General features: G+C 54.7%; 11 protein-coding genes across 11 annotated transcripts; 6 read left to right on the plus strand and 5 right to left on the minus strand.

Moving 5' to 3' along the window:
• Positions 1 to 664: 664 nt before the first annotated feature.
• Positions 665 to 2,317, minus strand: PG985_014662 (uncharacterized protein; the record flags this gene model as incomplete). The annotated part of the gene is made up of 1 exon (XM_066834428.1): positions 665 to 2,317. One exon carries the CDS (start codon positions 2,315 to 2,317, stop codon positions 665 to 667), a length of 1,653 nt encoding a protein of 550 aa, XP_066679168.1.
• Positions 2,318 to 3,328: 1,011 nt separating this feature from the next.
• Positions 3,329 to 4,401, minus strand: PG985_014663 (uncharacterized protein; the record flags this gene model as incomplete). Its single annotated transcript, XM_066834429.1, has 2 exons — positions 3,329 to 4,333; positions 4,390 to 4,401. The coding sequence occupies 2 exons, from the start codon at positions 4,399 to 4,401 to the stop codon at positions 3,329 to 3,331; spliced, it is 1,017 nt and encodes a 338-aa protein (XP_066679169.1).
• Positions 4,402 to 5,446: 1,045 nt separating this feature from the next.
• On the plus strand, positions 5,447 to 6,931 carry PG985_014664 (uncharacterized protein; the record flags this gene model as incomplete). Its single annotated transcript, XM_066834430.1, has 1 exon — positions 5,447 to 6,931. One exon carries the CDS (start codon positions 5,447 to 5,449, stop codon positions 6,929 to 6,931), a length of 1,485 nt encoding a protein of 494 aa, XP_066679170.1.
• Positions 6,932 to 7,150: 219 nt separating this feature from the next.
• Positions 7,151 to 8,116, plus strand: PG985_014665 (uncharacterized protein; the record flags this gene model as incomplete). The annotated part of the gene is made up of 1 exon (XM_066834431.1): positions 7,151 to 8,116. The coding sequence occupies one exon, from the start codon at positions 7,151 to 7,153 to the stop codon at positions 8,114 to 8,116; it is 966 nt and encodes a 321-aa protein (XP_066679171.1).
• A 1,254-nt stretch (positions 8,117 to 9,370) lies between these two features.
• PG985_014666 (uncharacterized protein) lies at positions 9,371 to 9,680 on the plus strand (the record flags this gene model as incomplete). The annotated part of the gene is made up of 2 exons (XM_066834432.1): positions 9,371 to 9,450; positions 9,476 to 9,680. 2 exons carry the CDS (start codon positions 9,371 to 9,373, stop codon positions 9,678 to 9,680), a joined length of 285 nt encoding a protein of 94 aa, XP_066679172.1.
• Positions 9,681 to 10,758: 1,078 nt separating this feature from the next.
• On the plus strand, positions 10,759 to 12,371 carry PG985_014667 (uncharacterized protein; the record flags this gene model as incomplete). The annotated part of the gene is made up of 6 exons (XM_066834433.1): positions 10,759 to 10,908; positions 10,984 to 11,230; positions 11,304 to 11,414; positions 11,504 to 11,621; positions 11,679 to 11,872; positions 11,935 to 12,371. The coding sequence occupies 6 exons, from the start codon at positions 10,759 to 10,761 to the stop codon at positions 12,369 to 12,371; spliced, it is 1,257 nt and encodes a 418-aa protein (XP_066679173.1).
• A 468-nt stretch (positions 12,372 to 12,839) lies between these two features.
• PG985_014668 (uncharacterized protein) lies at positions 12,840 to 14,594 on the plus strand (the record flags this gene model as incomplete). Its single annotated transcript, XM_066834434.1, has 3 exons — positions 12,840 to 13,151; positions 13,199 to 13,213; positions 13,317 to 14,594. The coding sequence occupies 3 exons, from the start codon at positions 12,840 to 12,842 to the stop codon at positions 14,592 to 14,594; spliced, it is 1,605 nt and encodes a 534-aa protein (XP_066679174.1).
• Positions 14,595 to 14,787: 193 nt separating this feature from the next.
• PG985_014669 (uncharacterized protein) lies at positions 14,788 to 15,650 on the minus strand (the record flags this gene model as incomplete). The annotated part of the gene is made up of 3 exons (XM_066834435.1): positions 14,788 to 15,078; positions 15,143 to 15,356; positions 15,424 to 15,650. 3 exons carry the CDS (start codon positions 15,648 to 15,650, stop codon positions 14,788 to 14,790), a joined length of 732 nt encoding a protein of 243 aa, XP_066679175.1.
• Positions 15,651 to 16,105: 455 nt separating this feature from the next.
• PG985_014670 (zinc-binding alcohol dehydrogenase) lies at positions 16,106 to 17,541 on the minus strand (the record flags this gene model as incomplete). The annotated part of the gene is made up of 4 exons (XM_066834436.1): positions 16,106 to 16,417; positions 16,545 to 17,240; positions 17,300 to 17,336; positions 17,402 to 17,541. 4 exons carry the CDS (start codon positions 17,539 to 17,541, stop codon positions 16,106 to 16,108), a joined length of 1,185 nt encoding a protein of 394 aa, XP_066679176.1.
• A 1,109-nt stretch (positions 17,542 to 18,650) lies between these two features.
• Positions 18,651 to 21,014, minus strand: PG985_014671 (uncharacterized protein; the record flags this gene model as incomplete). Its single annotated transcript, XM_066834437.1, has 2 exons — positions 18,651 to 19,213; positions 19,325 to 21,014. 2 exons carry the CDS (start codon positions 21,012 to 21,014, stop codon positions 18,651 to 18,653), a joined length of 2,253 nt encoding a protein of 750 aa, XP_066679177.1.
• Positions 21,015 to 25,140: 4,126 nt separating this feature from the next.
• On the plus strand, positions 25,141 to 26,607 carry PG985_014672 (uncharacterized protein; the record flags this gene model as incomplete). Its single annotated transcript, XM_066834438.1, has 1 exon — positions 25,141 to 26,607. One exon carries the CDS (start codon positions 25,141 to 25,143, stop codon positions 26,605 to 26,607), a length of 1,467 nt encoding a protein of 488 aa, XP_066679178.1.
• Between the last annotated feature and the right edge of the window lie 72 nt (positions 26,608 to 26,679).

Consider the following 26,679-nt stretch of genomic DNA (forward strand, 5'->3'; position numbering starts at 1 on the left):
CAGAGTCCCATTTTACCCCGGAAACCGATGGTCATGAGCCAATGGTGTCTTAAGATGTCCCGCCAATTACGTTGCGCCCTATCGAGACGGCCAGTCATGGAGAGAGGGAAAGGTGTGCAATTCTCCTTGAGATCATGATAATTGGCGATCGAAGCAGGAATGCCATATCTGTAACTGTCAAAGATCCAAGCAACATGAAGAGGTATAGAACAGCAGTAAGGCAATTTTCAGGTACTCGGCCCGTCTCGCATTTACCTTCGACTTCACATACCGAGCTGAGCAATCTCCACGCTAAAGGCAACCGTGCATCATAACGTAGGCAAGTTTGATGCATTACTACTTATCTATGTGCAATGCAATATGAAAAGGCTGGCAGCTACTCCCTTCATCGAACCAGCCATCACCAGCGCCAGACCTTGTCTTATTGCCTCTTGCTTGGCTCCATGCGAACTGTACCGATGCCCTGAAGCCGACAGTGTGATGTCGTATGCACAACAGCGCATGCTCCTCTGTCGGCATTAAAAACGCTGTCGCGGCAATCTTATTGCGACCAGTAGTCTAGTATTCCCACATGTGTTGGTTGTAGCAAGCATAGAATGCTCACCATCGGCGTGCTGTATCTGGGTGCTGGTTTCGCCGTCGCGATTACTGGTTCCCGAACCTTTCACCGCCACTTAACTCGCTCCTCGAAGTTCATCTCCATCCTTGACGACAACCCGCCAACATCTGGGATGTACATTTGGCGTTGGCGATACGGATTGGCGAGTGACGTGTAACAAGTCATTCTCTTGGCTTTGAGCTTCATGTGCTGGAATTCAAACGAGCGGCACTGGTGTAGGTCGGCCACCTGCTGCCAGAGTGTACGCGACTCATGGCTGAGTTCGTGGTCCCAGGTGCTACCGATGGTGAGGCTCGGAGTTATTCTGTCCTCCCAGCATCTCGCATATTCCATGAAAGCACCGTGGCCTTTCCCGCAGTTCCAGATCGACATCATCGTCAGCTTGGGCATGTTCATTGCGGCCCTGGCAGCGGTCTCGATGACGGTTTCGGGGCGGCCGTCCTCTCGCAGGTCGCCGCAGGTCATCACGAGCAACACCAGCTTGTGCCAGCGCATCTCGCTGGGAGGGGGCAGAGCGGGCTGTGACAGCCAAAAGGCCTGGAAGAAATCCATGGCGTCTGTGACGAAGGAGAGACGTAAGAATTCGATGTTGCGACTCGATTCGGCTAGGAACTGGCCCAGGGATGGATCGGATCGCGGCATGACGCCTCTCTTTTGGTTATAGTTGTGGCTCGTCTGGTTCTCGAAATTCTTGAAGATCCAAACACTTTCGAGATTCTCGTGGGCGAGGACACATCCCATCAGCGCTTTCAACTCGCGGTCTCGTCGAAGACAGTTCTGCCTGTTTATTCCGTGCCAAGTTTCGTAGCTGAATCTGATCAAGTTGGGCAGTGCTTCCAAAATGATGTTGAGACCTCCGATGGCTTTGATGGCTCGGCGAGACTGACGTCGGATGGCGAAAGTGTCAACCCTCGGGACGGATGGGAGGTCGAGTGAATCCATCTCCAGCGAAAGGCCAGAGCCAAACACCCGCATTGAAGCCCCGATAGGTGCTGCGCGAGGAACAATTTGCTGTACGTCGACCTTTCGTGGCACCCAACCATGTCTCATGTCTTCCAGCTCGTATAGCCATTGCAGTCTGTCCGGCTGGGCGTGATGACCATAACATTCGTTATGCCTGTGGTACTCCAGTCTCTTAAAGCGGTGCTCGTAATCGGAAGGAGAGTGTGCGCTCAACTCCAACCGGATGCCTTGTCCTTGGATTGCAGGCCAGTGTTTCATGATGTCGAACAGACGCACGATCGAAGATGTGAACTTCTGGTTGTTGGTCGTTCTCTCACTTCGTGTCTCGGCCTTATCGCAAGTGCGGCAGTCGTATTCGGACAAGTCGATCCGCAGATGGATGTAGCGCAATACACTCAGTCGACGGGGGCAGAAGCTGACCAGGCTCTCCAGTCTGTTGACCCGGTCTGGAGACAGTACGAGAGCCTGGAAGGTAATTTCCTCGAAGTAACCCTGCCATTCTCGGCTCACAGATGCAAAGGTTGCGTATCTATCGGGATCTGCGGATGTGGCTATGCTCTGTGGATTGATGAAGTCTTCGTCGCCATTGTCCTTGTAGGTGAACAAGGACCAACGTGCATTGTCGAAAAGGTTCTTAGATCCCAGAAAACCGAAGACCATCATCCGTATTTCCCTAGGCAAGCGGTCCCACAGTGGCACCTGACGGGGAGCTGCTACCGCCAGTACATTATCCATTTTCGTTTGGTCAATATATGCCCTGTTGATCCGATCAGTACTCATGGAACCGCGATGCTGTTGCTAAATCCAGCCTACAGAGGGCCCTACTTGAGCCTGTTGATGAGTATGCTTTGACACGCAATGTAGTATCGATGCAGTGTTTTTTGGGACACGTGGATGTGTGCGGTGTACGGTGGACTGGTTTCTGGTTGTTTAAAGCTGCAATATCTGTCAGTCAAAGTTGGATCTGAATTTGCGAGTCTACACGAGCTCGCCAACCTACCGAGTAAACGTCCAGTGACTTTCAATCTGCTCGCATTGGATGAAGCGGGTGTGATTTCTCAACGTTGATGCACAAACTTCCTGCCTGGTTGCCGTTTCTTTTTTTTTTTTTTTTTTTTTTTTTTTTTTCCACAAGTCTGGTGAAAGAAAGGTGATTGACTAGTGGTTGGACTAGGTCTGGTTTCGATGGGGTGTATTATTTACGCAGTGGAAAAAATGAATTACAGAGAACAGAGTCTGGATCGATGGGATGCCACCCAAGTGGTACCTATCAAAAGAAGGTGTGACACGTAAGTCAAAGTGGACTGGAACAATAACGGTGGGGGTAAAGAGATGGAATTGTAACGTTTCTAAACTTTTCTACGAGTCGTCGACAGCTATGCCCCTCGTGCGGCTGTGCGGCTGGAGTTTGTCACAACACTAGCCGCATCACAGCTTTCCATTCCCAAGCAACACAGAATGCCCCCAGCTAGCCACACTGTGGGGTGTTCTGCCTGGCAGTAGGAGATACAGTGGTAAACTACAAGAGGTAATAAATTGGCAAGTGACAGTCTTCTCCATAAAGAATTACTGTATCAAGTTAATATGTACATGTAGGTGTGACTTCAGAAGAGACTAAGCAGAGTGGCATTCTATATAAGAACCTCGAGTACGTATATGAGATCGAAGATGCATTGTCTTGTTCATGTCAAAGAAGCTGCCAGACAATCCACGACAAGCAATACCCGCAAGCAACCGACACCCAGTCTACCTCCTGGTGTATTCTTCTGCGTGATAACCAATACTAGGCAGTGCAAGAGCATAGAGGGCATGCGAGGCAGCGACACTGAAGAAAACCCCAAAAGCCAGGAGGTGGGATATGTAGTAGGTCGGCCAAAGTACCGTCCAACTTTCCGGGAAATGGACGAATAACCAGTACTTGAAGACCCACGTGTAGTAACCCCAAGCTAGAAGGCCAAGGTAGTAGTAAGTGAATGGGTAAGCCAGAACTGCCGGGAGCAACGGGACCAGCAACAGGGTGATGGCAGCGAACCAATCAAATCTCTGCCACCATTTCTCACTCCTGTCAAACGGGTCATGGCTGGGGTCTGCGTTCTTGTACCAGCACATGAGGGCGTACAGCCAGTTGCTCTTGTATCGTATTGGCCCTTTGGGGACGACGGGCGATGGCTCTGCCTTTCCTGCGGTAGGTTCGGACTTTTCAGCTGATCCTGGACCGGCAGCTGGAAGGACGCGCTGAATTTCCGTCTGAAACCACCTGAATCTCGTCATGAGTTGGTAGTAGCCATGTACAATAAGGGTGTTTGCGTCTCGGTCCCAGCTGTTCGTGCTTGAGAACTCTTCATGTATGGCCTGTACTCCCCTCGCTTGATCCATCAAGTCTTGGACTAGCGTCGCCTGTTCCTTCCTGAACTCTTCAAATCTCAGCCAGCGCTGCTCGGTTTTCTTCAAAGGTTTCCCGCTTGCCCTGGCGGCCTTCACCCACCAGTTTGGATACGTTCGATTCCTCCATACAGCTCTGGGTATGGCGCCGGGGTTCGTGGTGCGTAGCTCGTCTAGCTTTGATTCATAATTCGCGAGTTCCCTCAAACAGTACGCACATCTCTGCTCTGCCTTTCGGTACCACTCCTCCCGTTCTTGGCGCCGAGGAAGGTTTGGCTTGGGACCGTTGAGATCAGGTTGCCTTGGCCCGCCGTTTTCTTTTTTGGCTCCTTGAAACAACTCACGGCTATTGGGGGCGGGCAAGAGGTGCTGTGTCTCGTGTAAGCTTGATTATACTAGAGCCTCATACTTTGCAAGCAACTCACGAATGGCCTCATTTCGACGAACAGTAGCTGCCAAACTTAATGAGAATATCCTCTGCTCGCATTTGTCATATATCCAGGCTGTATCTCAATCTTCGTAGTGCCTGAGTGGTGCTTGAGTTACGGTGATGGTAGCTCGCCGCCTTACGGGACAACAATTTTTTACCAATGTGGTGAGATGGATACTTAGCCATCGAAGCCTGCAGCTCTTTCTTGATTGCCATACCTACCAAAGTTAACAATGAAGTGCAAATAGACCCTGACCATTCCGCATCTAGAATCATTGTCGAATGCTTTGCATAAACAAAGACGCAGTCGAATTTTAGCATCCAGATAACACAAAGACATGCCAAGCAATACCAAAAGAGACATAACCATGCATTGCGTGAACTAAGGATAATCTAGTACCTGCCAGCTCGATGGACTTGTGAGCAGCCTTTCGAGCCGGCTTGTTGGCCTCCAAATCAATCCAAGAATGTACACAGAAATATGTATTCTCGATTGGGTGAGAACCGGCTCATCGGCGTACCAAATTTTGAGAGGGACTATGTATGTATAACAAGCCTGACATTCTATCTAGAAGAGATCACTGGGTAAATAGTGGCGTTGGCCAGTCTAATTTTAGATGTTACTTGTGCCGTAATAGGTGTTGCCTGATCTAATCAAGATTGTGCTCTCTTGGACCCCAGCCTTGGCCGATGGATTCGAGGCCAAGGGGCGGTTTTTAGTCCAGCCTGCTTCAATACGACAACTCGAAACGATAACATTGACTTCACTCCCCATGGTGGCATTCAACTTTCTAAATGATTGGAGAGAGCCCTGCCAGCTGACAGTGATCATTCCCATGATACGCTGCCTCGACGTTTGCCCAGGATTATGAAAATAGGCGCGGCTTGTTCCACAGCAGACGCCATGTATTACATCAAATATATCCTATTCACCCATAACTGCCAGGCGATTGGAAATTTAAAGGTCGGCTCCGTTGCCATTAGGCTACTTGCTTCTATTCAACTGAAAGTCGTAGTCGATTGTAGCGAAAAAAACATACAGTTGCAGCAAGATGAAACAACAACATAGCTCCTTCTTCAACTACAACATAACTCGCCCCTTTCCTTTCAAATGGTTTACACCGGTGGCCGTGGTGGGAGGGATCGTGCTAACCGCCCTCTTCACGTTCGTAAACGTCGCGCAAAATGGATACATCATGTCCGTCGAGATGACTGCGGACCCCAATGCCACCGTGTCGCAAGCAGCCAGCTCACTGCAATGGTGGCCGTCCTATCTCACGTCCAAGATCATGCCCACCTGCCAACCGACCCCTCTCCCGGTGAACTCGCAGTTCTTAACCAACCAGACCGCATTGACGTACACGCTCGCCAGCGTGTGGCGCAATAGCCATATCGAGGGTAATACCAACACCGCCTTTCAGAGGATTTCGCCGTCCCTGGCATACATGAACCACGAACTTCAAAACTGCTCTTTGACGTCGGTTCAAATCGACGTGGAGTCCGATGGCCGCGCAGCCGACCAGCAAGCCTTGACCGAATGGGGCGCCAAGGTGCGCACCTCGGCCACCTGCCAGATAGCGACGGACTCGGGAATCGTCTTTCTCAACCTCACCCAGACCTACGATTATGTACCCGAGACGGTAACTCTAGGCCAGGTTGCTACATTCGTCGGATCCGGGCCCGTCAGCCGGGACAAAGTTGCGCGAGCAAGCCTGTGGTGGGGAGAGTCACTCATGTCGACCTACTGGGCCGAGTTGACCTGGCTGTTGCAGGTCGAGGCCCGCCAACGCGGCGAGTGGCCCATCCGCAAGGGCTCGTTGTATTTCGTCCCGCAGCCTGACAAAGCGATCAACGACACGCGCTTTTTCCAGTTCACTGGGCAGTTTGTTGAGGCGACGCTGCCGGGAGACTACAAGTCCAACCGCCCGATAAACGACGGAATGAGCGACCAGACAATCCAAGAGCACATCCGTAACAAGACTTACCCTAACATCTGGGCTCCCGCCGAGAATCTGGCAAAGTCGGCGTTCGCGATGATCCTCGCGGATCTGGGCCAGGCCTCACCCCCGACTATGCTAACGGACCCGGCACTGCTGCAAACCTACACCGCCGACTTCGGCGCCATCAAGGAGGGCCCCATGGCGAATGCATGGCCGGGGCCAGCCACACGGAGTTACGACGAGCTCCGCAACGAGACTGGGCCGCTCTCGGTGACACCCTCGGTCATATCGGCCCAGTACCTCTGTTGCCAGATTCCCCGTATGCGCCCGCCGAGCAGCCTCGTGGTTGCCGTCACGGTGGCCGACCTGGTTTTTCTTCAGGCCGCGTGGCAGCTGTACAAGCTCTTTATTGGGTTGTGGCTCACGGGGCGGATCCCGGACTCGGACTGGTGCAAAGGGTGCTTAGACATGAAGCACCGCGATCTTGGGCCAAGCAGAACAGGAACTATGAAAGTTTTTGATAATGCGGCGAAAGGAAGTCAGCGGTATATACGGCTGCGTCAAGATCAAGGGGTGGAGATCGGCGCTGGTGGGTGATGCAGAGCTTAATAAAGCTTTTAATAACGCACTCAAAACCAGGAATTATGAAAAGTTTCTTTCCTACCTTCAAGCGTTTCCATGAGTGGTTCTTTTTTCAAAGTCTTTTCTTCGTTCCTTTTTTTTTTTTTTGAGAATGACTATGTATACATATATAAACGACGATCAGCCCCAGTGAGAGGGTCTTATTATTTGAAAATCATCATCGCTTTAGCAAACATGGCACCCCCATTCCTGCCGGGGGAGCTGCGAGAAATGATATGGAAGGCAACCCTTGAGGTAGAGGCGAAATCTCGCGTCGTACCTCTTCACGGGTTGCATGCCATACCACGAAAACAGCTGGTGAGCCCACTGCTGTCAGCCTGCCGCGAGTCGCGATGGTACGCCCTCCAATTCTACTCGCTCCGGCTCCGCGTCTACGAGTTCCCCAAGGTCCAGTTCGACCGCCTGGCTTGCTACTTCCACTACGGCGGACAACGCTACGAGCCGATCCCCGATAGCTTCGTTTTGCGCCAAGCGAGGACGGACGCCTTTTACCGCCTCGGGGCCATTGTGACCGACCAAAGGCAGGCGGGCACTCTCTACCTCAACCCCCGCCACGAGACGTTCCTCCGCGGCCCCGATTTCACCGACCACTTCTTGCATGATACCTATTGGTCTGCCGGCCTTGGGCAGCAAGGGCCCATGACCTACGTGACTGCCCGTATGGGTGAAGCCGCCGGCTATGAGGTCCGCAACCTGGTGGTTGCCGAGCCCCGCTCCGAAGTGACGCAGACAATCGCAGGATCCAGCGTGCTATACGGCAAAGAGGTGACGGCGTACCACCGCGACCAGGCCAACACGTACTGGTCCAAGCCTCACTTCCCATACGCCAAGGGTTGGCTGCACTGCTGGTTCCCGCGAAGTAACACGCCGCGGAGGCTGCCACGCCTCATATCGCCCCGGTTCTTGGACGCGGAGGACTTCTTCGGGCACATGGGGCCCACGGACGGCGTCGAGAAATTGGACGTCAGGCAATGGTCGGAAGGGTGGACGACATCATCGATAGGCAACTATCGGGTGGGACTCGTTTATGATGCCGAAAAACACTATCAAATATGGTCTGGGGCCGGTAATACCGACGAATCCAGCTTGGGCGCGAAAGAAAAGGACACGGCTGCCGAACAAACGAGCCAACCTACTTGAGCTAAACGGAGTGAAATGGAGTGAAGGCTGAATGGGCATGCCAGAGGGCGTAGTAATCCCGTGAGCCCAGAACGATGGTGACACTGCCTTCGTCTTACTACGACCATTAGAAGCTTCAACTTGTCAAGGAAACTTGAAATACAGTTTGATCATATTTAGTCATACGAACCAGTCTTTAACAAGCAGCCACGTATTGCAAAGCACATGGTAAATGTTGGATTACGGAGTATTATCGATGTCGGCGGATTGGTCCCAGCCACGCCAAACCCCTGTAAATAACCCCATGGTCGCGGTCCAGACCTCACAAGTGCTTGGTACGGGCAGCAGTAGTGCGGGGAATAGGGCTGCTCTTCCACTAAGTAGGTAAGTAGCTTGGCACCTGGGGGGCATTAGGAGATGGAAACTGTTCACCATTGTCCTGGTTGAAAGCATGGGATAAACATCACTAAAATCATTTAGCAAACCAGGGTATGGGGCATCGCCCATAAGCAAATCTCGGTTCTGTCCAATTCACTCTCGATCCGAGCTAGCAAGGTGGTAATATCGATGGTGAGTCGTAATCAGTCGTGGATCATTTTAGCCGTCCCCGGGCACGGACGGGCGGCACAGTGATGAACCCAGCCCGACGTGCAGCATAGTGGCCCAATTATCAGATGGTTGACAGGAGAACCCCCCTGTAACCTACTTGCTTTAGCGACCACCAAAACGGTTTCGGGGGGACTGAAGCGCATTCATACCATGCACGTGTAAAAACCCCGAGTCCGAGTCCGCGACCAACCAATGCAATTCTCCCTTTCCGCATTCTCTCCATTTGCCGGCTGGCGTAAGTGAGACATTCCACCCCGACAAAGCGCTTGAGCCGCGACGTCGTGGGACTTGAAGATATCGACCCGCAACGGCTTCTACTTGCTGCAAGCGGCTTGAGTACACATCTTGCATGGTGATGGTGTCCGGCCATGGCGTCGCAAACCGTGACAGTCATCGGTGGCCTAGGTATTGATCTGACAATGGTCACAAGTCGCATCCCCGAGCGCGGAGAGAGCGTCCAAGCAACCGAGTATCACGAAAATTCGGGCGGCAAAGGAACCAAGGCGCAAAGAAGAGCCTGGCAACAATGGGCAACAGCCTACGTCACTGGAGCAATCCAGTTTATTGAATGAGAGCGATACCGATGTGGAAGAAAGAGCACATCCTCTCTGCTGAGCTGCTGAGCTGTTCGGAGGCCGGAGTAGGCCAGACCTGGTCATCGCCCAGATGGAGAACAGCACCGAGATGATCGAGACCATTATGAAGATTGCCGGCAAGGCGGGCATTGGCTTCTGTCTCAACGCAGCGTCCGCGGCAGCCCCGCTGAGATAGAGAAAGGGTCAAGAATGAGACCTGGTCAGATATTGATCAGGTTTTCTTGGACGGCGGTGTTCGAAACGTCTTCATCACGCTGGGTTCCCAGGGCGCGTTCTATGCCAACGCAGAAGGGGCCGGTCACTGTCCCGCGTTTGATGTCAAAGCCAAAGATATCACCAGTGCAGGGTATGTTGACCCCTTCCCCTGTTCCCTCCGCTAGGTGTGTGTACTGTTAGATCTGACCGAGACCCACGCGGCAGGGACACTTGCCCTGGACCGTAAGCTTCCGACTACATTCAACAAAAGGCCAGGAAAGCTCGGGACATTAGGAGAGTCGGTGTCCGTGCAAGTGAAGTCGCTGTCATCAAGGTCCAGAACGTAGTTGCGCAACATGGCATCACGTGGGCTGACAAGATCGATGGGTCCGCTCGTGCTTGCTCTAGAATATGAACAAGAAGACATGTAGTCATTCATAATGCTATTGGATCGATTACGCACGAAGGCGCATGTGAAAACTATGGAGTGGACTCGAGGACGCCGCAAACATGGCAGGACGGTAATTTGACAGGCAGCTGTAAGTGGATTCCGTTGTAAAGAGGGTGGCTTACCCGAGAACCAAAACGGGGTCCCATGTACCGGGGCCCCATCCGAGCCAATCAGTCCTGGGTGCAGCATTTACCACCAGTTCAGCTCGGCACGGGAAGTGGAGGAGGGACCGACAATAACAGCACAACCGAAACCAGTCTGACTTTCTGTTGGGGTTGTCCCTCGCTCTCGATACTACTTTGCAGTTGGAGACCATCAACCATGCCGTTTCAACTCTGCGTCCACTGGGGCCCTGATCTCGGTAAAAAGCTGCTTGGGTCGCAGCGCACCCCCAGTTCCCTGCATATCCGCGATTGCGGCAAAACTTGCTTGGCTGCTGTTGGCTGGCGCATGGTGTGACTGCCCACTCACACACTCTCTCGCCGTGATGCATGCGACGCGATGCGATTGCGAAGCTGTAGGGGGACAGTCATTCTCCCGTGATGCGCGCCGCGCACTTTCGAGGTTTCTCCGAGAGGGGAGGAGAAATACACTGCATTAACCAACCCAGATAACAGTTGCTGTTCTCACCTCCCTTAAGTAAATGCTTGGTAGTCTTTCCTGATAACGATTGATGATCACCTTGTTCCTGCATTCAACCCTCGAGGCAAACCATGATTACCTAGTTAGACTTGGCTTTTCACAGCTCTATCATTTCTAGGCAGCCCCGATTACTTGGCGCGCACACACCGGATGAACTCCCATTGATCGGCATGGCCGCAGACGACCAGGGACCCCGCCTCATGGCGGTGCTATGGGCATTGACAGCCATCGTCTTTATCTTTCTACTTATGCGGATATACACCCGCGTCATTTGCGTCGCTTCCTACGGCGTCGATGACCACTTCTTCTTGATAGCTTTCGTGAGTAACTTGCATCAATACGGTGCCCGTCCATCTATCGACGTCAAACTCACACAAGATGCCCTCACGCCATAGCTCCTTATGGTCGCATCCGATGCCGTCATCACGGTAGCTGTAGGGAAAGGGTTCGGGCGGGACGACCTGGACGAAGACACGAAGTACACCACCATCTTCTGGAGAGATTTGGGCCAGTCCAATGCCCTGGTCGCGACAGCGGCGGCGAAAGCCTCGGTGGGCTTCTTCATGATCCGCCTGGTTATCGTCAGGTGGCAGAAGATCCTCATTTCAATGGCCATGGGCGCGCTGGGTGCCATCTGCATTCGTGAGTGGTGCTCCTTCTCTACCAATTTGCTGTATTCAGGTGCTACATGGTGAAGCTAACTTCCTTGCTTCAGTCATGGCCATCTTTACTTGGGCGGCATGCACGCCTGTTGAGTTCTCATGGGACGACCGCATTCCAGGGGGGACGTGCCTCAACACAGTGCCACTTGGGGTGGCCATGGGCCGTAAGTGAACCACTGCTTGTTTCTAACTAGCTAGAGAGCATGCATCTCCCAGAGCGAAGCTAACCAAATCTCTGTATTACTGGATATAGTTGGCACGGTGTTTATTGACCTCTTGTTCGCTTTACTACCATGGAACTTCGTCTGGAAACTGAACATGTCCCGCAAAGACAAGTTGATCATCGCGGGAAGTCTGAGCTTGGGGCTCTTGTGAGTTCTCGTAAGAAATATCTTCTGGACAAAAGCTTACCAAGAATCGTCACATAGAGCTGCCGTTGCTGGCATTATACGCATCACCTATGTCCGGGGCGTGCGCCAAGTCGACTACGACGTCATTATCTGGTCCCAGGTCGAGATCTGCGTCACCATGATCTGTGTTAGCATCCCCGTCTGCCGGCCCCTCTGGAGCCGGGCGATAGGCAACTGGTTCGCCCATACGAAAAGGAGAAATAGTGGATACGGTAAGTATCTCCGGGCATACTGTACCCTATCTGGAAGTGCAAGCATGGCTAACAGCAAGCAGTCCCAGTACAGCAGGACGAGCCGCGGCAACGAAACGGAGAGCAGCCCGTCGGCCTGCGCACGATCGGCGGGACCCCCATGTTCGGCGCCCGGGTGGTCCCGTCGTCGAAGCCGTCCAAGAAGTCGTCGCACCCCAGCGCCACCAATTTGGCCAGCTTCGACTCTAAGACGGATCATCACCACGATCATCACCAAGACGATGACGGGGCCAGCGATCAGGGCATAGTGAAGAACGGCAGCGCCGCGCCTACTACCAGGCCCGCGCCGAGCGCTGCGGACGCGCAGGAGGATTCGGCCCGGATCAATAAGGACTGGATCCTCGGGAACATCGGGACGGAGGTGCAGGCACATACCATCGAGAGCGGACATAGGTCACCCCCGTTGGCTGGCGAGCATGGGATCATGAGCACCAAGACATTTCATGTACACCGGTCATGATATGCAAGGGCTTTCAGGGTAATCGACTATAGCGGCTGAACTAAAAAAGGGTAACTGTGGCTTATCCGAAATAGTAATATGACAAATTGTAAAGCTTCATTGTGATGGTCCCTTTCGATATAGCAAGTATTCTTTGTAAATCAGTTTAATGTTACGGTGCTGACTGCAGACTAGGAAAGTAGTGTCATTATGATTCATCCGCTAACCTGTGGCTAGCCTCTCAGCCACAAACTGTGAGACGCAACGGCGCCTGAGTCACAGACCGGATCCTGGATATAACGTCTTACTTATAGCGCAATATACATACCTATATACTGCCCTATAACGTCAATACTGGACAACAAAACCTCTTCCTCTTCCAACTACCTTTTGGCTCAACCTTGGGACTCTAAGCATCCCCACTATTTCCCTTCCATTTTTAGCCTAACAAGCGGTCTTGCAGGCAGACACAAGACATTTTCCACAAGCATGGAGACTTACATCCGCTCCCCCACCTTCCACGCCCGCGTCGAAGCCATGATGCGCTCCTACCACGTCCCCGGCCTCTCCCTCGCCATCGTGCACAAGGGCCAGACCGCGTCGGCCGGCTGGGGCCACGCCTCTCTCGACCCGCCGAGGCCCTGCACGCCCGACACGCTCTTCGACATCGCCTCGTGCTCCAAGTCGCTGACGGCCGTCGCGGTGGCGCTGCTGGTCGACGACGACGAGAACTATCCCGAGGTGCAGTGGGACGCCGTCATGTCCGAGCTGCTGCCGGACGGCGACTTCGTCATGCCGGGGGTCGGGTATACGGAGAATGTTACGGTGGATGATGTGCTGAGTCACAGGACTGGGATGCCGCGGTACGTGCTTGTATAAGTCATTACAGCTATCTCTGGGATGCAGGCTTATTTGCTGAAACGTGCAATTCAACCAGCCATGATTTCTCGTGCCTAGGCCCCCTAGCGTCGGAAACCGACGACGCCCGGTCCATCACGCGGAACCTCCGCAACCTGTCTGTCGCCGCCCCTCCGCGCCAAGTTCATGTACAATAACCTAATGTACACCGTCGCGACCCACCTGATCGAGGTGAAGACCAAGAAGCCCTTCAGCGACTTCCTGGCAGACAACTTCTTCACGCCCCTGGGCATGCACTCCACCCACCTCCAGCCGTCCGAGTCCCGGAGAAGGGGTCTCGGCGACCGCATCGGGACGGGCTACGACTGGGACAAAGCCGAAGCCCGCTACCACGGATTTCAGTGGCCCGACGCCCCCGAGGCGCAGGGCGCAGGCCTCGTGGTCTCGAGCGCCGACGACCTGATCAGGTGGGTCAAGGCCCTGTTGCACTGCGAGGGCCCCGTCAGCGGGCGCGTCTTCCAGGGGCTCGTGCGGCTGCGGACTATCACGGAGCCGACGTGGCGGAGGCCGAGGGCGCATACGACGCCGAGCATGTACGCGGCGGGGCTCGAGGTCCATACCTACCGGGGACAGCGGGTGGTTTCCCACGGGGGCTCCGGGTTCGGCTTCGCTGGGCGCTTCTTCTTTCTGCCCGATCCCCATTTTGGGGCTGTGATGCTGGGGAACGCGGATGGGGCGGATGATGTCCAGGCCCTCTTGACTAAAGAGCTCATTGATGAGCTTCTCGGGGTTCCCGTGCCGGAACGTCTCTATCTTAAGAACTTCACGGGGAAGAAGAAAGCACCCAAGACAGCCAAGGCAAAGGATCTCAAGCCACGCACCCAGGCGCAGGGCCAATTAGAAGAGGGTCTCAGTGGTGAGGGCAGGAAGGCAATCGTTATCAACAAGGATGCAAAGGCGTACCCAGGTAGCGAAAACGAGAAGAAGGAGGAGTCAGAAGACCCCCCAAAGCCATCGCCACCAGAACGTCCAACCGCGCCCCTGAGCGCCTACACGGGCGTGTACTGGCACCCCGGCTACCACAACTTCACCGTGCAGATCCGAGAGGGGAAGCTGTTCATCGACGCCCCCGACCGATCGTTCGGGTTCAAAATCACCTTCGAGCACATCGCGGACAACGCCAAGTTCGTCGGTCGCATGGCCTTCCACCTGTCGGCGGGTGGGGACTCGCCCCTCGATGCCGAGTTCGGGTGGGAGGACGGCCGGGTCGTGAGGATGGGGCTGGACTTGGAGCCGGATGTGAGGGAGTTGATTTGGTTCGAGAAGAGGGGCGGGGATGGTGTGGCGGGAGTAACTGAGGGGGTGAGCGAGGTAGGGGTAGACTAAGTCATGTGAAGCAGGTTGGTTTAAGAAAAATCTGCTACGTCTTTCCTATTCGCGCATATGAACGTGGAGACTTGTACCTTTCGACTCATCCCATACGTTGTACGGAAGCGATTGTTCCAATAGTGTCATATAATACAGTCCATTATACTACAAATACAATGTATGCCCCTTTCCTATATCCATCTCCCCGTTCTTATTGTTCCGCTCTACTGGCCAGAGCGGCTTCTCCAATGTGAACCAAGTCGGCATTCGACAGATCGTCCTTCTCAAATCCACGCACTGCCTGGTCCAAAATCGCCGCGGCCAGCTCCGTACGACCGATATTCGGGATGGAAGATGTGAGGAGATTGGTGGCTCGAAACAGCTTCGCAACCATGCTACGCCAGAACGTGATCGAGGACCAGACCATCCCCGGGCGGACGATGTGCACGTCGATCCGGTCGTTGTCTTGTCCGAAAACCTTGACTAGTCTCTCGGTCTCGCCCTACACATAATTCTGTGTTAGCTTCGGTCCCATTCCCACGTCTGGTAGCCACGGCCGAACGTACCCGCATGAGGAGATAGTCCCCCATGAAAAACGGCTTCTTCGTGAGATCCTCCGGGGTCCCCTCTGCGCTCATATAGACAAAGGTCGTAGTTTTGGCCGAGTCCGTGTTGGCTTCGCTGACGGCCTTGAGTCCAGCCATAGTACAGTCCTGACAAACCCGTTTGACTTCGGCAAAGTCGAATTGGTAAAGCCTGCCCGGGGTAATCGCGACGGTCCTATAAAACACATAACGTCAACCATGGTCCATCCAACACGGGCGGTCCAGAAGCTGGGATGGCGTACCAGATGCAGACATCCGCCCCCGCGAGCTCTTTTCTCACCGGATCCCCAAACCGCTCGTAGTCGTCGATAACCATGCTCTTAAACTTGGCATGGTCCACGGTATCTGCCCCGAGTTCTATCGGCTTCCGGGCCACGGCAACGACCGATGTGATCTCCGCCATGGCCATGCTCTGCGAAATGAGCTCCGTGGCGACAAGGCCGCTGCCCCCTACGATGACGACCTTCATGCTGGTTTCGTAATCGGGACGTTTCGGGGACGCCAGAAACGGAGACAAAGGGAGGGGATTGGGTAGCCGATGTGGGCAATGAAAAACGAATGAAGCAAATACCCGAGGAGAAACAAGAAGGGCGAAAACGGTCACCATGTTACTATTTGCTAGTGTCGTTGACGTGGCGTCGTTGCGTAGGCGACACGCACGGGGCCCGGACTGCTAACGCCGGACCTTCTCCTGAACACAATCCAACATGTCTAAGCCCGAATGCAATTCCGTCTGACGGGGAAAATGTTTTTCGCGGGCATCCCGGCAAAGAAGCTTATTATCAACTTTCTGATTTTGCCAAATTTGACCCCTCGTCGCAAAGCCACCCGTCCGTATACACCCTCTCCCCATTCTAAACTCTCCTATCCATCCCCTGCCTCCCTCCTCCCTCCCTCTTGCTCCCAATTCCCACCCCCTCCCCCTCACAACCGCGCCCCCTCCCCATTAACCAAACAATACCGATACCGCGCCTCCCCCTTATGCAGATCCCGCAGCGCCGCGTTAGCCTCGCGCATCGGCCGCTCCTCGACCCAGGGCTCGATGTTTTGGGTAGCCGCGAACGCGAGCATCTCGCGGATCTCGGCCGCGGACCCGATGCAGGACCCCGCGAAGTTGAGGCTGCGCGCCACCAGGGCGCCCGGCGGGTCGATGGCGAACGGCCCGTCGTCGGGGTTGCCGACGTGGACGAGGGTGCCGCGGGGCTTGAGGAGGGAGAGGTAGGCGCGGATGGGGGCCTGGTACACAAAAGTTAGTAAGGGGGTTCCGTTGAGTTGACCCGCCATGAGAGACAGGAGGAATAGAAGGAAAGGGGGAGAAAGGGAAAGAAAAAGATTAAGAAGGGAAAGGAAAAGAAGAACATACCTTGGCAGAAGCAACAGTACTAATCAGCAAATCCAACTGCCCATAATACCCCTTAAACCACCCCCTCCCCCCCTCCTCGCTCGCCAAATAATCATGCGCCCCCAACCGCAGCGCCTCCCCCCTTTTCGCCTCCCGCCGCGACACCGCCAGCACCAGCTCCGCCCCCATGGCGCGCGCGAACAGGACGCCGTAGTGGCCCAGTCCGCCGAGGCCGATGATGCCCACCTTCTTCCCCTTGACGTTCCCCCCGTCAGTGGCGGTGGTAGGATCGAAGTCCAGCCACCGCTTGAGGGGCGAGTACATCGTCACACCCGCGCACATCATCGTCGCCGCCTGCCCTGACCCCAGCCCGTCGGGGATGGCGAACGCGAAACGGCCGGGCGTGCGGTGGTAGGTCGCGTAGCCGCCGTAGGCCTTGTCGCCGTTGTGGTGGGGGCCGGGGTAGGTCCAGAGCCCGTATGGGCAGAACTGTTCATTCTTCTCGGCCGGGTCCTGGCTGCTGCAGTTGGGGCAAAGACTCTCGATCTGCTTCTTGCCCGTGTTGTTGGGCGACCCTAACAAACCCTCGCAGTTGTCGGCGAGGCAGCCGACGCCGACGCGGTCGCCGACCTTGTGGCCGCCTGCGGCTTGGGAGCCGACGCGGACCACCTCGCCGACGATCTCGTGGCCGACGATGATGGGGTACGGGGCGGGGTACTGGTAGCAAAACAGCGTCAGTCGATGTACATCCCAGAGAAGACCAATAGTCAACTCACCCAGCCGCTGCTCAGCGTATGGAGGTCACTCCCGCACCTATCACCCAAACTTCCGATCAGTCCAACTGAAGAACACAAGACAAGCGACACGGCACAACTCACATGCCGCTATGCGTGATCCGGATATCAATATCCGTCTCCTCCCACCGCTTCGGCTCAAACTCGCTCCAGACCATGTTGCCCTCCGCCGACGCCGCGTCATGGCCGAGCCAGCCCTCAAACTTGTAATTCTGCGGCGGCATATTCTTTCTTTCTCTCTGAATTTCTTCTCAATCTTCTTCTCCTCTCTACTGTGCTGTTCATTCGAGAGAGGCGTCTCGACGAGCTGCGGAGTTCCCCGTGCGTGAGGCGGGTTGTTAGTCGAAAGAGAGTGTAAATGAAATCCCTCCGCGAATGGTGTCTTCTCAGTGTCAATTCGAAGTAGCGAACAGCAAAACGAAAAGTAGTAGTGTGTAGGGTTCAAGAAAAGCAAAAGCACCCCGATTCACTTGGCCATGAAGAAGGACTTCATGTAGTAGCAATCCAACCATCAATCATTGGAGGAAGGGGACCTTTGATCGAACGACGTCCAATTAAACTAGACAACCCGTCCCCAGCGGAGCTCTCTCCGCAAAGCCCATCGGGCCAGGGGTGTGGAGTCGAGGGTGCGGGGAGGGCTGGGGTGCCGAGGCACTCAACAAGTCTTCCCGTGTGGTGTCTATGCAACTCTACATGGGTACTTATAGATATGTATCTACTTGACGTGATGTTTGTATGCAGCAGATACGGCTGTCTTGGAGAATGCCGTTGCGCCAAACCAAAAAAGGCAGCAACGTCCTGGATTTAAGAGATACTGAGTTGACCTACGATTCGTATCGACTTTTTATGTATAGCCCAGCCAGCCCAGCCAAGGAAACCAAGTCAAAACGGAAAACCCACTTACGATGGACACGCTGCGTGAAAAAACCCCAAAGGGTAAGTAGTAGTAGTTAGGAAGAAAAGCCCGCTAGTTTTGGAGTCGATTCAAGCTCTTTGAAGGTATTTTCCTATGACAAGAACCCCAAAACGCCAATAGTTTTATGGTAGTCCTTCATCTGCGCCCTTGCAAATAGACTCTATCGCGCTAAGATAATAACAAAAAGAATACAGGCGCCGAGGACGAGGCACCGTGGTGATGTGGTAATAGTAAGCATAGTCAGTAAAGTCCCCCGGGTAATGTGCGCTACCGGCCAAAAGCGAGTGTTACCTGCTGGCTTTCGGTCGTGTAGCGAGAGAAGCGGGTAGTGGTAGTAAAGAGCCGCTCTGCTGAAACGAGTTATGCAGGCTGGCTGTAAGTCGAGGAGCCGAAACAAAGAGTAACACGGCGTTAGTGTCATAATACTTCGACGCCTTCCTCCTCGGCGCGGAACCGAGGCCCTCCTTCCACCTGGATCCCCCCACGGACCCATTCGTTAGTCGCCACCTTCTCAATGGTCCAGCGGCTGCGAGCCCTCTTGAGCAGGCCTTCCGTAACTTCCATGGCACCCTTCAAGCCCTTGGCTTCGAACTTGGCCTCGTCGCCGTCGTGATCCCCGTCGTCTCCAGCATACTCGATCCACCTCCATTCGACCCGGGCTATCCGGTGGCTTGTGCGACTGCGCATCCTGTGCGCGTCGCTTGCCCCGGGCGGCGGGTCGAACGGCAACCGTGATTCGAGCAACGAATATAGGAGCACGCCCATGGACCAGGCATCAATGGCCCGCCCATCATACGGCTGGCCCAGTATTACCTCGGGGGCGGCATAGTCATCGGAGCCGCAGCGCGTTTCCAGCTTCTCGTCGTCGGCTACGAAACGAGACAGACCGAGATCGGTCAGTGTGATAATGGAATCCGGGTACGTTTGCCAGTCACGGTTAGGGTTTGCAAGCTCCTGGGCGGGAATGTTCACCAAAACATCTAGACGGGTTAGCTGAGCAATCGGTACACGAGAGCGACGGTGGTAGTACAATATTTGACTTCAACATTTCAAGGTGGAGCCGACAGAAGAAAAAGAAACGTTTCACCTACTCTCGAGTTTGATGTCGCGGTGCACTATGCGTCGGTCGTGAAGATATCTCACCGCGCCCACGAGTTCGGCGAAGATGCGCCGTAACAAGGACGGCGTAAGTAGATCCCGGTGTGTCGTAGCGACGTCGAATAAATCGCCGCCGGGGCAGTAGCTCAATACGAGGAGCGCTCGCGTCGGTTCAATGTTCCAAGCCTTGAGGTGGACTATCGACGGGTGGTTGATGCATCGCATGATTTCGAGTTCTCGCTTGAGGCTCATCTCGATGCGTTGCTCAGACGCTCCGCCGCGCGGGCCGTGCTCGCACACTTTGACGGCCACCAGAGTTTTCAGGTCCGGTTCGACAGGGGTCGTCACGCCACCAGACCTGTCCTCTTCGCCGTCGTCAACGGAAACCTGACTGGTGGCGAGCATGACCCGACTAAAGGTTCCTTCTCCCAGCTGTTTCACGGCGCGCCATCTTCGCAGTTTGTTGTCTTCTTTCCCACGGGCCTCGAAGTATTCATAGTGAGGCTTTTTCGAAAGCCGGCCGGCGGAGCCATCGTTGCTTTGGGAGGATTCGCTGGGCGGAGGAGTAGGGGGGTTTGCAGCTGCCGTCAATCCGCGAGAGGCGGAAAGATGGGGTTCACGACGTAGATTGTGGTCGCTATCACCGTTGCTGTTGGTGTGGCTGTGTTTGCCGGCTTGATTATGCGACCCGGAAACCGTGAGCTGCCTCTTAGGTATCGACATGGGATCGGGTATGTACTCGCTGACGCTCCTGTTTCGCCCGTGCATCTTGTCTCCGTTGCTCGATATACTGTTGGGTGGAGGCTCGTCGGCTCGGAGGCCTGCATACACCTTTCTCTTAGACTGGTTGGCAAGGCAAGCAGCCAGAGACTCGCCACTCGAGGTGACCAGAACGGAGTCGGGCATAATAGTCGGCAGGCTGGCGTCCCTGGAGGGCGGTCTCGCAAGTCTCCTCCACGGTCCTGGCGAGTCACCCAATAATAACGGAGAAGGCAAGGGGGTCAGATCGCCCATCGCCGCAATGACGGGACTAGGTACAGCGGAACTGCAGGCAGACCCAATATTATTGTGGAAAGCCCGCTTGACCGACGGGGTTCTCGACACTGGCCGGAGGCTGGCCGACGAGGATTTGTGCGCCAGGCGCTGATTCGAGGAGCTGAGGCCGTAGTTGCTGTTGAGGCTATCTGCCCGGGAGGGGGTCTGGTTCTGGCTGGAAAAGTCGGTGGTTATGGAAAGGGAGTCGGTGTTTCGGGGCCCCAGTGGGGTAGTTGGGCAGAGTGCGCCGTCGGTGGTGGGTGACGCGGTCGTCTCTTCGGCGATGGTTTCTGATGGCGGAGACGGCGAGATAGTGTTGGAACGGAACTGAATTTGGCCGGGTCGTACCGGGAGTTTGGAGTTCACCGTGTCATCAGCAGCACTGATGGCTTGGTCGGGGCGATGGGATGAAACGTCATGGTGGAACGAAGATGGCGATAGTTGGATGGCCTGGTTGGCAAGAAGGCTCTGGTGGTTGAGGTAGGCAGCGGTATCCTTGGACCGGCTAGGCGTAGTCGGGGTGTTGGAGGTATCTAAAAGAGGTAGGGCAGCCGGGGTGGGCAGGCGCTGCCTGTCGTTGCCGTGGACGAATGCATGTGCAGCATGTGGCAGGGTCTGGGGTGGTGGTGGCCGGGTCGTGTTACTCATATTTGGTGTTTGATAAGAGAAAAGGGAATCGTAGCCTGCCTGCTGAGGACGGCCGGGATAGGATCGAATAGTCGAATGGGAAACACGGGGGAGGGGCCTGTCTGGATTCGATCAAGGACAAAAAAAGGTTGGCGGCCTTGGGCGTGGTGTGGCAGCTAGGTTCCAAAGTACTTGGAGTGTACCGAGACAAACGAGGATTCGATGCACTACTGGGTTTGGTGTGTAGGTTGACATGCGACTACCGCCGGAGCGGATTCGTCGTCTCGGCTTGTGTAAACGTGCAGAAGGGGTGCAGTGAGATAACGGGAGTGCCCTTTCGATCGAAGAGCTGTCGAGTCCGAGCAGCAAGGCAGAGAGAGCTGCGGCAGAGCAGCAGGCAGAGCAGAAACCAAATTCTGATAGGGCAGGTTTTCCGTCACAAGCACGGGTCCATCTGTGCGCTACAGTGGGATGAAGCTGCGACAGATACTGTCTGTCTCCTTGAGCCGCTTGGAAGAGGGAGGTATCAGTTCAACCCTTGACCTGCCGTTCTCGTGCGTGTATTTGTCAGTCTTTGAAAAAGTGATGGCATCCGACCCGTCCGTACAAAAACCGTCGGTACAGTGACAAACAGTCAGAAACAGTAAAGGGGAGGGAGGGGTTTGTGGTGATAGTGGATGTGCTCCAACCCATAAGAAGCAGAACCAGAAAAGAGAGAAGCCACTTGAACGAAAGGAAGAAGTCGGGAAGAGAGTGAGAAGTGGGAAATGTGGGGGTTGATGCTGCTAGCGAGGCAGATAGGCAATACTGTAGGATCACCGTCAGCCTTTCGGGGCGCGGGATGGAATGGGAATGGGATGCACAGTGACAGAGACAGGACCTGAGAACAATTTCTGATTGACTGACTCTGATTTGATCGACTGGGCGGATGGATGGGTCCTGTAACGTTGAGTCCAGCATGGCTCGGCATGGCCAAGCAGTGGGCAGCAGCAATCCAGCAGTGCAGCAACAGTCCAGACATGCGCAGGTGGACCCGCGCTTGTGCGACACTGCGACGCGAAGGGCCTAGCAGAGGAGCCTAGCGAGGCCAGAGGCCCCTCCTGACCCTGATAAGGTACTTTCTATCTACCACCCTAGAGCCTCAAGGTGCAGGTACATTTCCATGATAACCGCGACTGGGATTGATAGAATGGTATTAGGGATTAGGCGGGAGGGCCGGGACAAGACAGCCAAGCTATGCTACCCAATCCCAATCAGCCCTCTCAAATGACGGACATCGAAGGGAGCACCGGATTGAGGTGTTTTGCGGGGTATCGTGAGATTGGCCTGCTGGGTTGTTTCTGGTGGTGCTTGCTTGCTGCTGTGCCTCGTGAAGCTTCGCCTGTACTTCCGGTGTACATCGGCCTAATTGACCGGGTCTTAATTAAAAACGGTTCGGCGAGCAGATGCCGTAGACACAGTCAAATCCCGTCCACGAGCCCCTTTGGGCTTCACTGGCCAGCAACGCAGAGAGCCGGATGAGCAGATACATGGACAAATGGTACGAGACTTGGGATCATGGTGCTTGAGATAAAGTGCGCGTGCATTGAAAAGTGCAGTTGGTTGATGGCATCTGAGGAATGTGGTGTGGTTTGTTCTCGCCCAGCTGACACCCAATATCCGATACTGTAAGATTACCTGCCAATCTTCTCATCTCAACTATTCGCTTATCCCGGGCCATACTGCTGCTGCGTTAACACTTAACGGACATTAGTCATTTCTCTGCTGGACCTGGCCGCACTGTGCCATGGCAATTGGCTGCGATGCTTCATCCCGAGATGGCTATTGGAAACTTGACTATCTCCGGAGGAAACTCCGGGCTGCCACAGGGAAAGTTTGACTTGCAATGGGAGTTGTTGTTTCACCGTCGCCAATCGCAGGAATAGGGTCTCAAAAACTGAACCAGATCAATCGATCTGGAGGTTCGAGGGTGTGCTTGTCAATTGCCCTATCGTTGCGCCGGGAAGCCAATGCCAGGGCCAACCCCACTGAAAGGCACTAGTGGTGCCACTTTCGAAGCTTCAAATGCCTGCCCGCCCTTACAGGAGTACTCGAGCCAAGTACCGGCCATCGGGTTCAATTTGATGTTCCCAGAGTATCGAAACGGGAAACCAGGGCAGCAACAAAAAAAACGACTCGACTTGACTCGGCTGGTCTAATGTTCTGAAAGGTGTCAGATTTCAACCGTCCAAGCTCTCTCGCATTGTGGTGCTTCTTGCAGGCGAAGGCGAATACGATCGCGTTCTGTCGCCGTCTGCAATGCTTCGCATACATACATAGTGCTGACTGCGTGTGGTCTTGGCAAGCGCAAGTCTCACTGAATAAACTCTTAACCTTAGTTGCGACTGAAACTCACTCCCAAACTCCGTCATGCTGATTCTCCTGTAGTAGTGCTGGGGAAAAAAGATTCGGGTCGAACGGATAATCGGATCATCGGTTTTTCATGACCCTCTCTCTCTACTCAATTCCCCCAATCGACTCGTCATTACATCCAAATCATGCTCATTAGCGAGCGGTGTTGCGCGCAAAAAACAGCATTGTCATTGCGGTCGAATTCCAGTCAGGCGCTGGTCTGGGCCCACGCACTGCGTGCTGGCCCGCCTATTGGTCGGCGACTCCCGCCCCCGTCGTCCAAACGGGAATGTAAGCAGGCACTATTATTGGATCTGCCCCCCGACGATCACAGCGGTGCATGCCATCCCCGCCGGGTACCTAGAAACCTGGTTGTCCATTTCTCCCATTTCTCGATATGCCCTTTTTTCCAACCTCTCCACGACGGCCGTTTGCCGGAGGAGTCTGCGTCGTCATACCGTCTTGACTCTTGGCTCCTTAAGCTGGGCGGCGCGCCGATAACCGGCCAGCGCTGCTAAGCACGTCACTAGCGTGCTGTCCTCTGCGGCCGCAGGGTAACTCACTTGTCCTTCTAGAAACGCCGCCGCCCGTAATCTTCTCGCACCAATACGAGAGCCAATGGACACTTGTGTCACGTGACTTTCTTGCAGTCTGACTGCAACTAGCCATCAAGACAAACCAAGACCGCAAGGTGCACACCAAGGTGCTATGGAGATTGGGGCCGTCATGAACTACTTGACCTCTGCCTCCCTGCCTACATGATGGTCATGAGACCTGCCTGTCGCTGAGGCATCATTTCGCGCAGCGCAGCAGCCTGACTCTTCACTCAGGCTCGAGGCTGTAGCATGGCACGCTATCGGGAGTCAGCTCCCACAAGGTGGTCACGCAGCCTTATCTAGCCTACCTCGATGTCGCAAGATGTGTTGAGATCACTGCCATGAGATACCCATACTATTCCAGATTCTTTCCTCCTTCAATCTTCTGTTCATATTTTCACTTTGGAGATCAATCTAGTCGGCATGGGCTTATCCGTGGTGACACCGTCTCATTAGTTTCGGGATTTTGCCTGTCTGCCCCCTGCGACAGACAGGATACCGCCCAACCGCAATATGCTGTGACCCAGACCCCAAATCATATTAAGATGCGCCCCCATCAAGAGAAGTGAGTAAGGCTAAATGTTAGAGCCAAAATGGGCGTGTTCAGCTTTCTCAATAAAGTAGTGTGGCTATGCCGTCAACCCCTAGAAAGACCACACGCCCAGCGACGCACATAGGCACTACGGAGTGCAGCGATGCCCGTCGCAGATGATTGATTGTCACATTTGCTTCACAAGGTACATCTAACATGGCAGGATTCGGTCAAGTCTTCCATGTCTTGCCACTGTGAAGTTTGATCGCAGTCCGAAACAAACAAAAAAAAAAAAAAAAAAAAAAAACGAACATGGATATCTGGATGTTTGTGATCAAGACATTGATTGACCTTGGTGATTTGCCGGTGCTGCGCACTCAGCCTTGCAGTTGGCCTTGGAGTCGAGAGGCACACCCCTGGCCATTGTTTGCATGGTGGGTTGGAGGCGTTACCAACAGCCTGGTCGCCGAGAATCCCTCGCCCAGACAAACAGCAATTGGTTCGGTGTTTAAGCAAGCAACGAAGAAAGTTCGAAAGCATAAGCCACAGAACTCGATATACTCCTTTCATAGAATCCTAATAAGAATATTTACCTACTGAGATCAGATAGATTTGCTTTTGATTCCCGATGCGACTCCCCGCACCGCCAAACATCGCACGAGGCCTGACCGGACTCCGAGATGTCGTACAGCCGCGAGGCAGCAACGTAAGCAGCAGCAGCGAGCCTGCCGCCACCACCACCCCCACCACGGTCGCAGCGCTGGCGGCGCAGTGGGGCAACCCGACGGACATATCCACGATCCTGATGGTCATCGGCGGCGACGTGGTGCAGAAGGCGCTGGCGCAGGGCGCGGGCCTCTGGTACTTCACGCCCGTCTGCTTCTCCTTCGGCTGGGTGTCCTACGCCTTCATCGCCCTCGTCAACGTCACCGGCGACGGCCGCCTGCTGCCCCCTCCGGACTACCCCGCGAAAGTCCTCAACCTGCGCTCCGGCTACGTGCGCGAGAACCGCAGCTGGGTCGTCGGCCGCCTGCTGCGCGACCTCGAGACGCGCGTCGCGCGCGGGGACCGCCGGGATGGGGATGCCTGCGCGCTGCGCATCACGGTATACGACGCGCTCGAGAACCGGAGCGGGGGGCTGACGCGGTTCAGCTGGACTGGGAATCACCTGGTGGCGCTCGTTATCATCGTTGCTCAGTTCGGGCTCGCGGTGGGACCTATTGTGCTCTACGGGGAGTGGGATATCATGATGATTATTGCCGTGGGCACTGTCCTGGCGCAGATGGCGGGGTCGTTGCCGCAGTGGCGCGCAGAGAAGCTTCCGAACCGTCAGAATAGAAAGGAGGTGTACGCCCTGACCCAGGGTAACGGCTCTCGGGAGGTAGTAGTCATTCGCGGCAACGGGCAGTGTCTTGACTTGGAAGAATTGGCCGCGCTGACGAACCCGCGGGGCGGCAAGCTCTGGGAGAAGTTCACGGGAGACAACTTACTTACTGCACCTCAAGTGAAAGGAGTCAAAGGACTAGCAACTTCGCCACGCGCTGAATATGAGCTGCGTAAGTCACGCAAGTCGTACGGATTACCACTGGGTTTCTGGCTTACCCGAATCATGGTTACCGTCCAATCTATCCTATGGTTGCTGCTCCTGGTGAATGTGTCCACGCCACGCGAGAGCAACTGGTTCCTACTCGGGATCGGCGCGATCGGCATGTTCCAGAACGGCATCTCGGCCGGATCCGAGCGTGATCCCAAGCACCGAAACCTACCTGTTCACAAGGTCGACACCATCCGTTCGCAGAAGGTCATGGACGGTATCATGGATTTCGAGGTTACGTACGGTCTGGGCAAGCCTCTGCTACATGAGTTCTTCCCGGGCGATCTTCAAGACGACGAGAAGGAATGGTGGGCGGGAAATCAGGAACCCTACGACAACAAACGACAGAAAGACGAGAGATCCCGCGGCGTCCCTCGCACTCGACTTCGGCAACAAGAGCCGCGCAATTCTCATTCATCTGAGCCTGAACCTGACCAAGCCGCGCTACAGTCGCCGCTGATGGAAACACCCATTTCTCATAGTCACCAAGACACGTCATGACACATCGTCTTGCCGGGTTCTACGTAGTTAATGAGCTCAACTATCTAAACCGTCACCCTTAGTAGAACATAG

This window comes from Apiospora marii, assembly GCF_038362585.1.
Source record: "Apiospora marii strain CBS 49790 chromosome Unknown utg000011l_segment0_segment0, whole genome shotgun sequence".
Taxonomy (NCBI): domain Eukaryota; kingdom Fungi; phylum Ascomycota; class Sordariomycetes; order Amphisphaeriales; family Apiosporaceae; genus Apiospora; species Apiospora marii.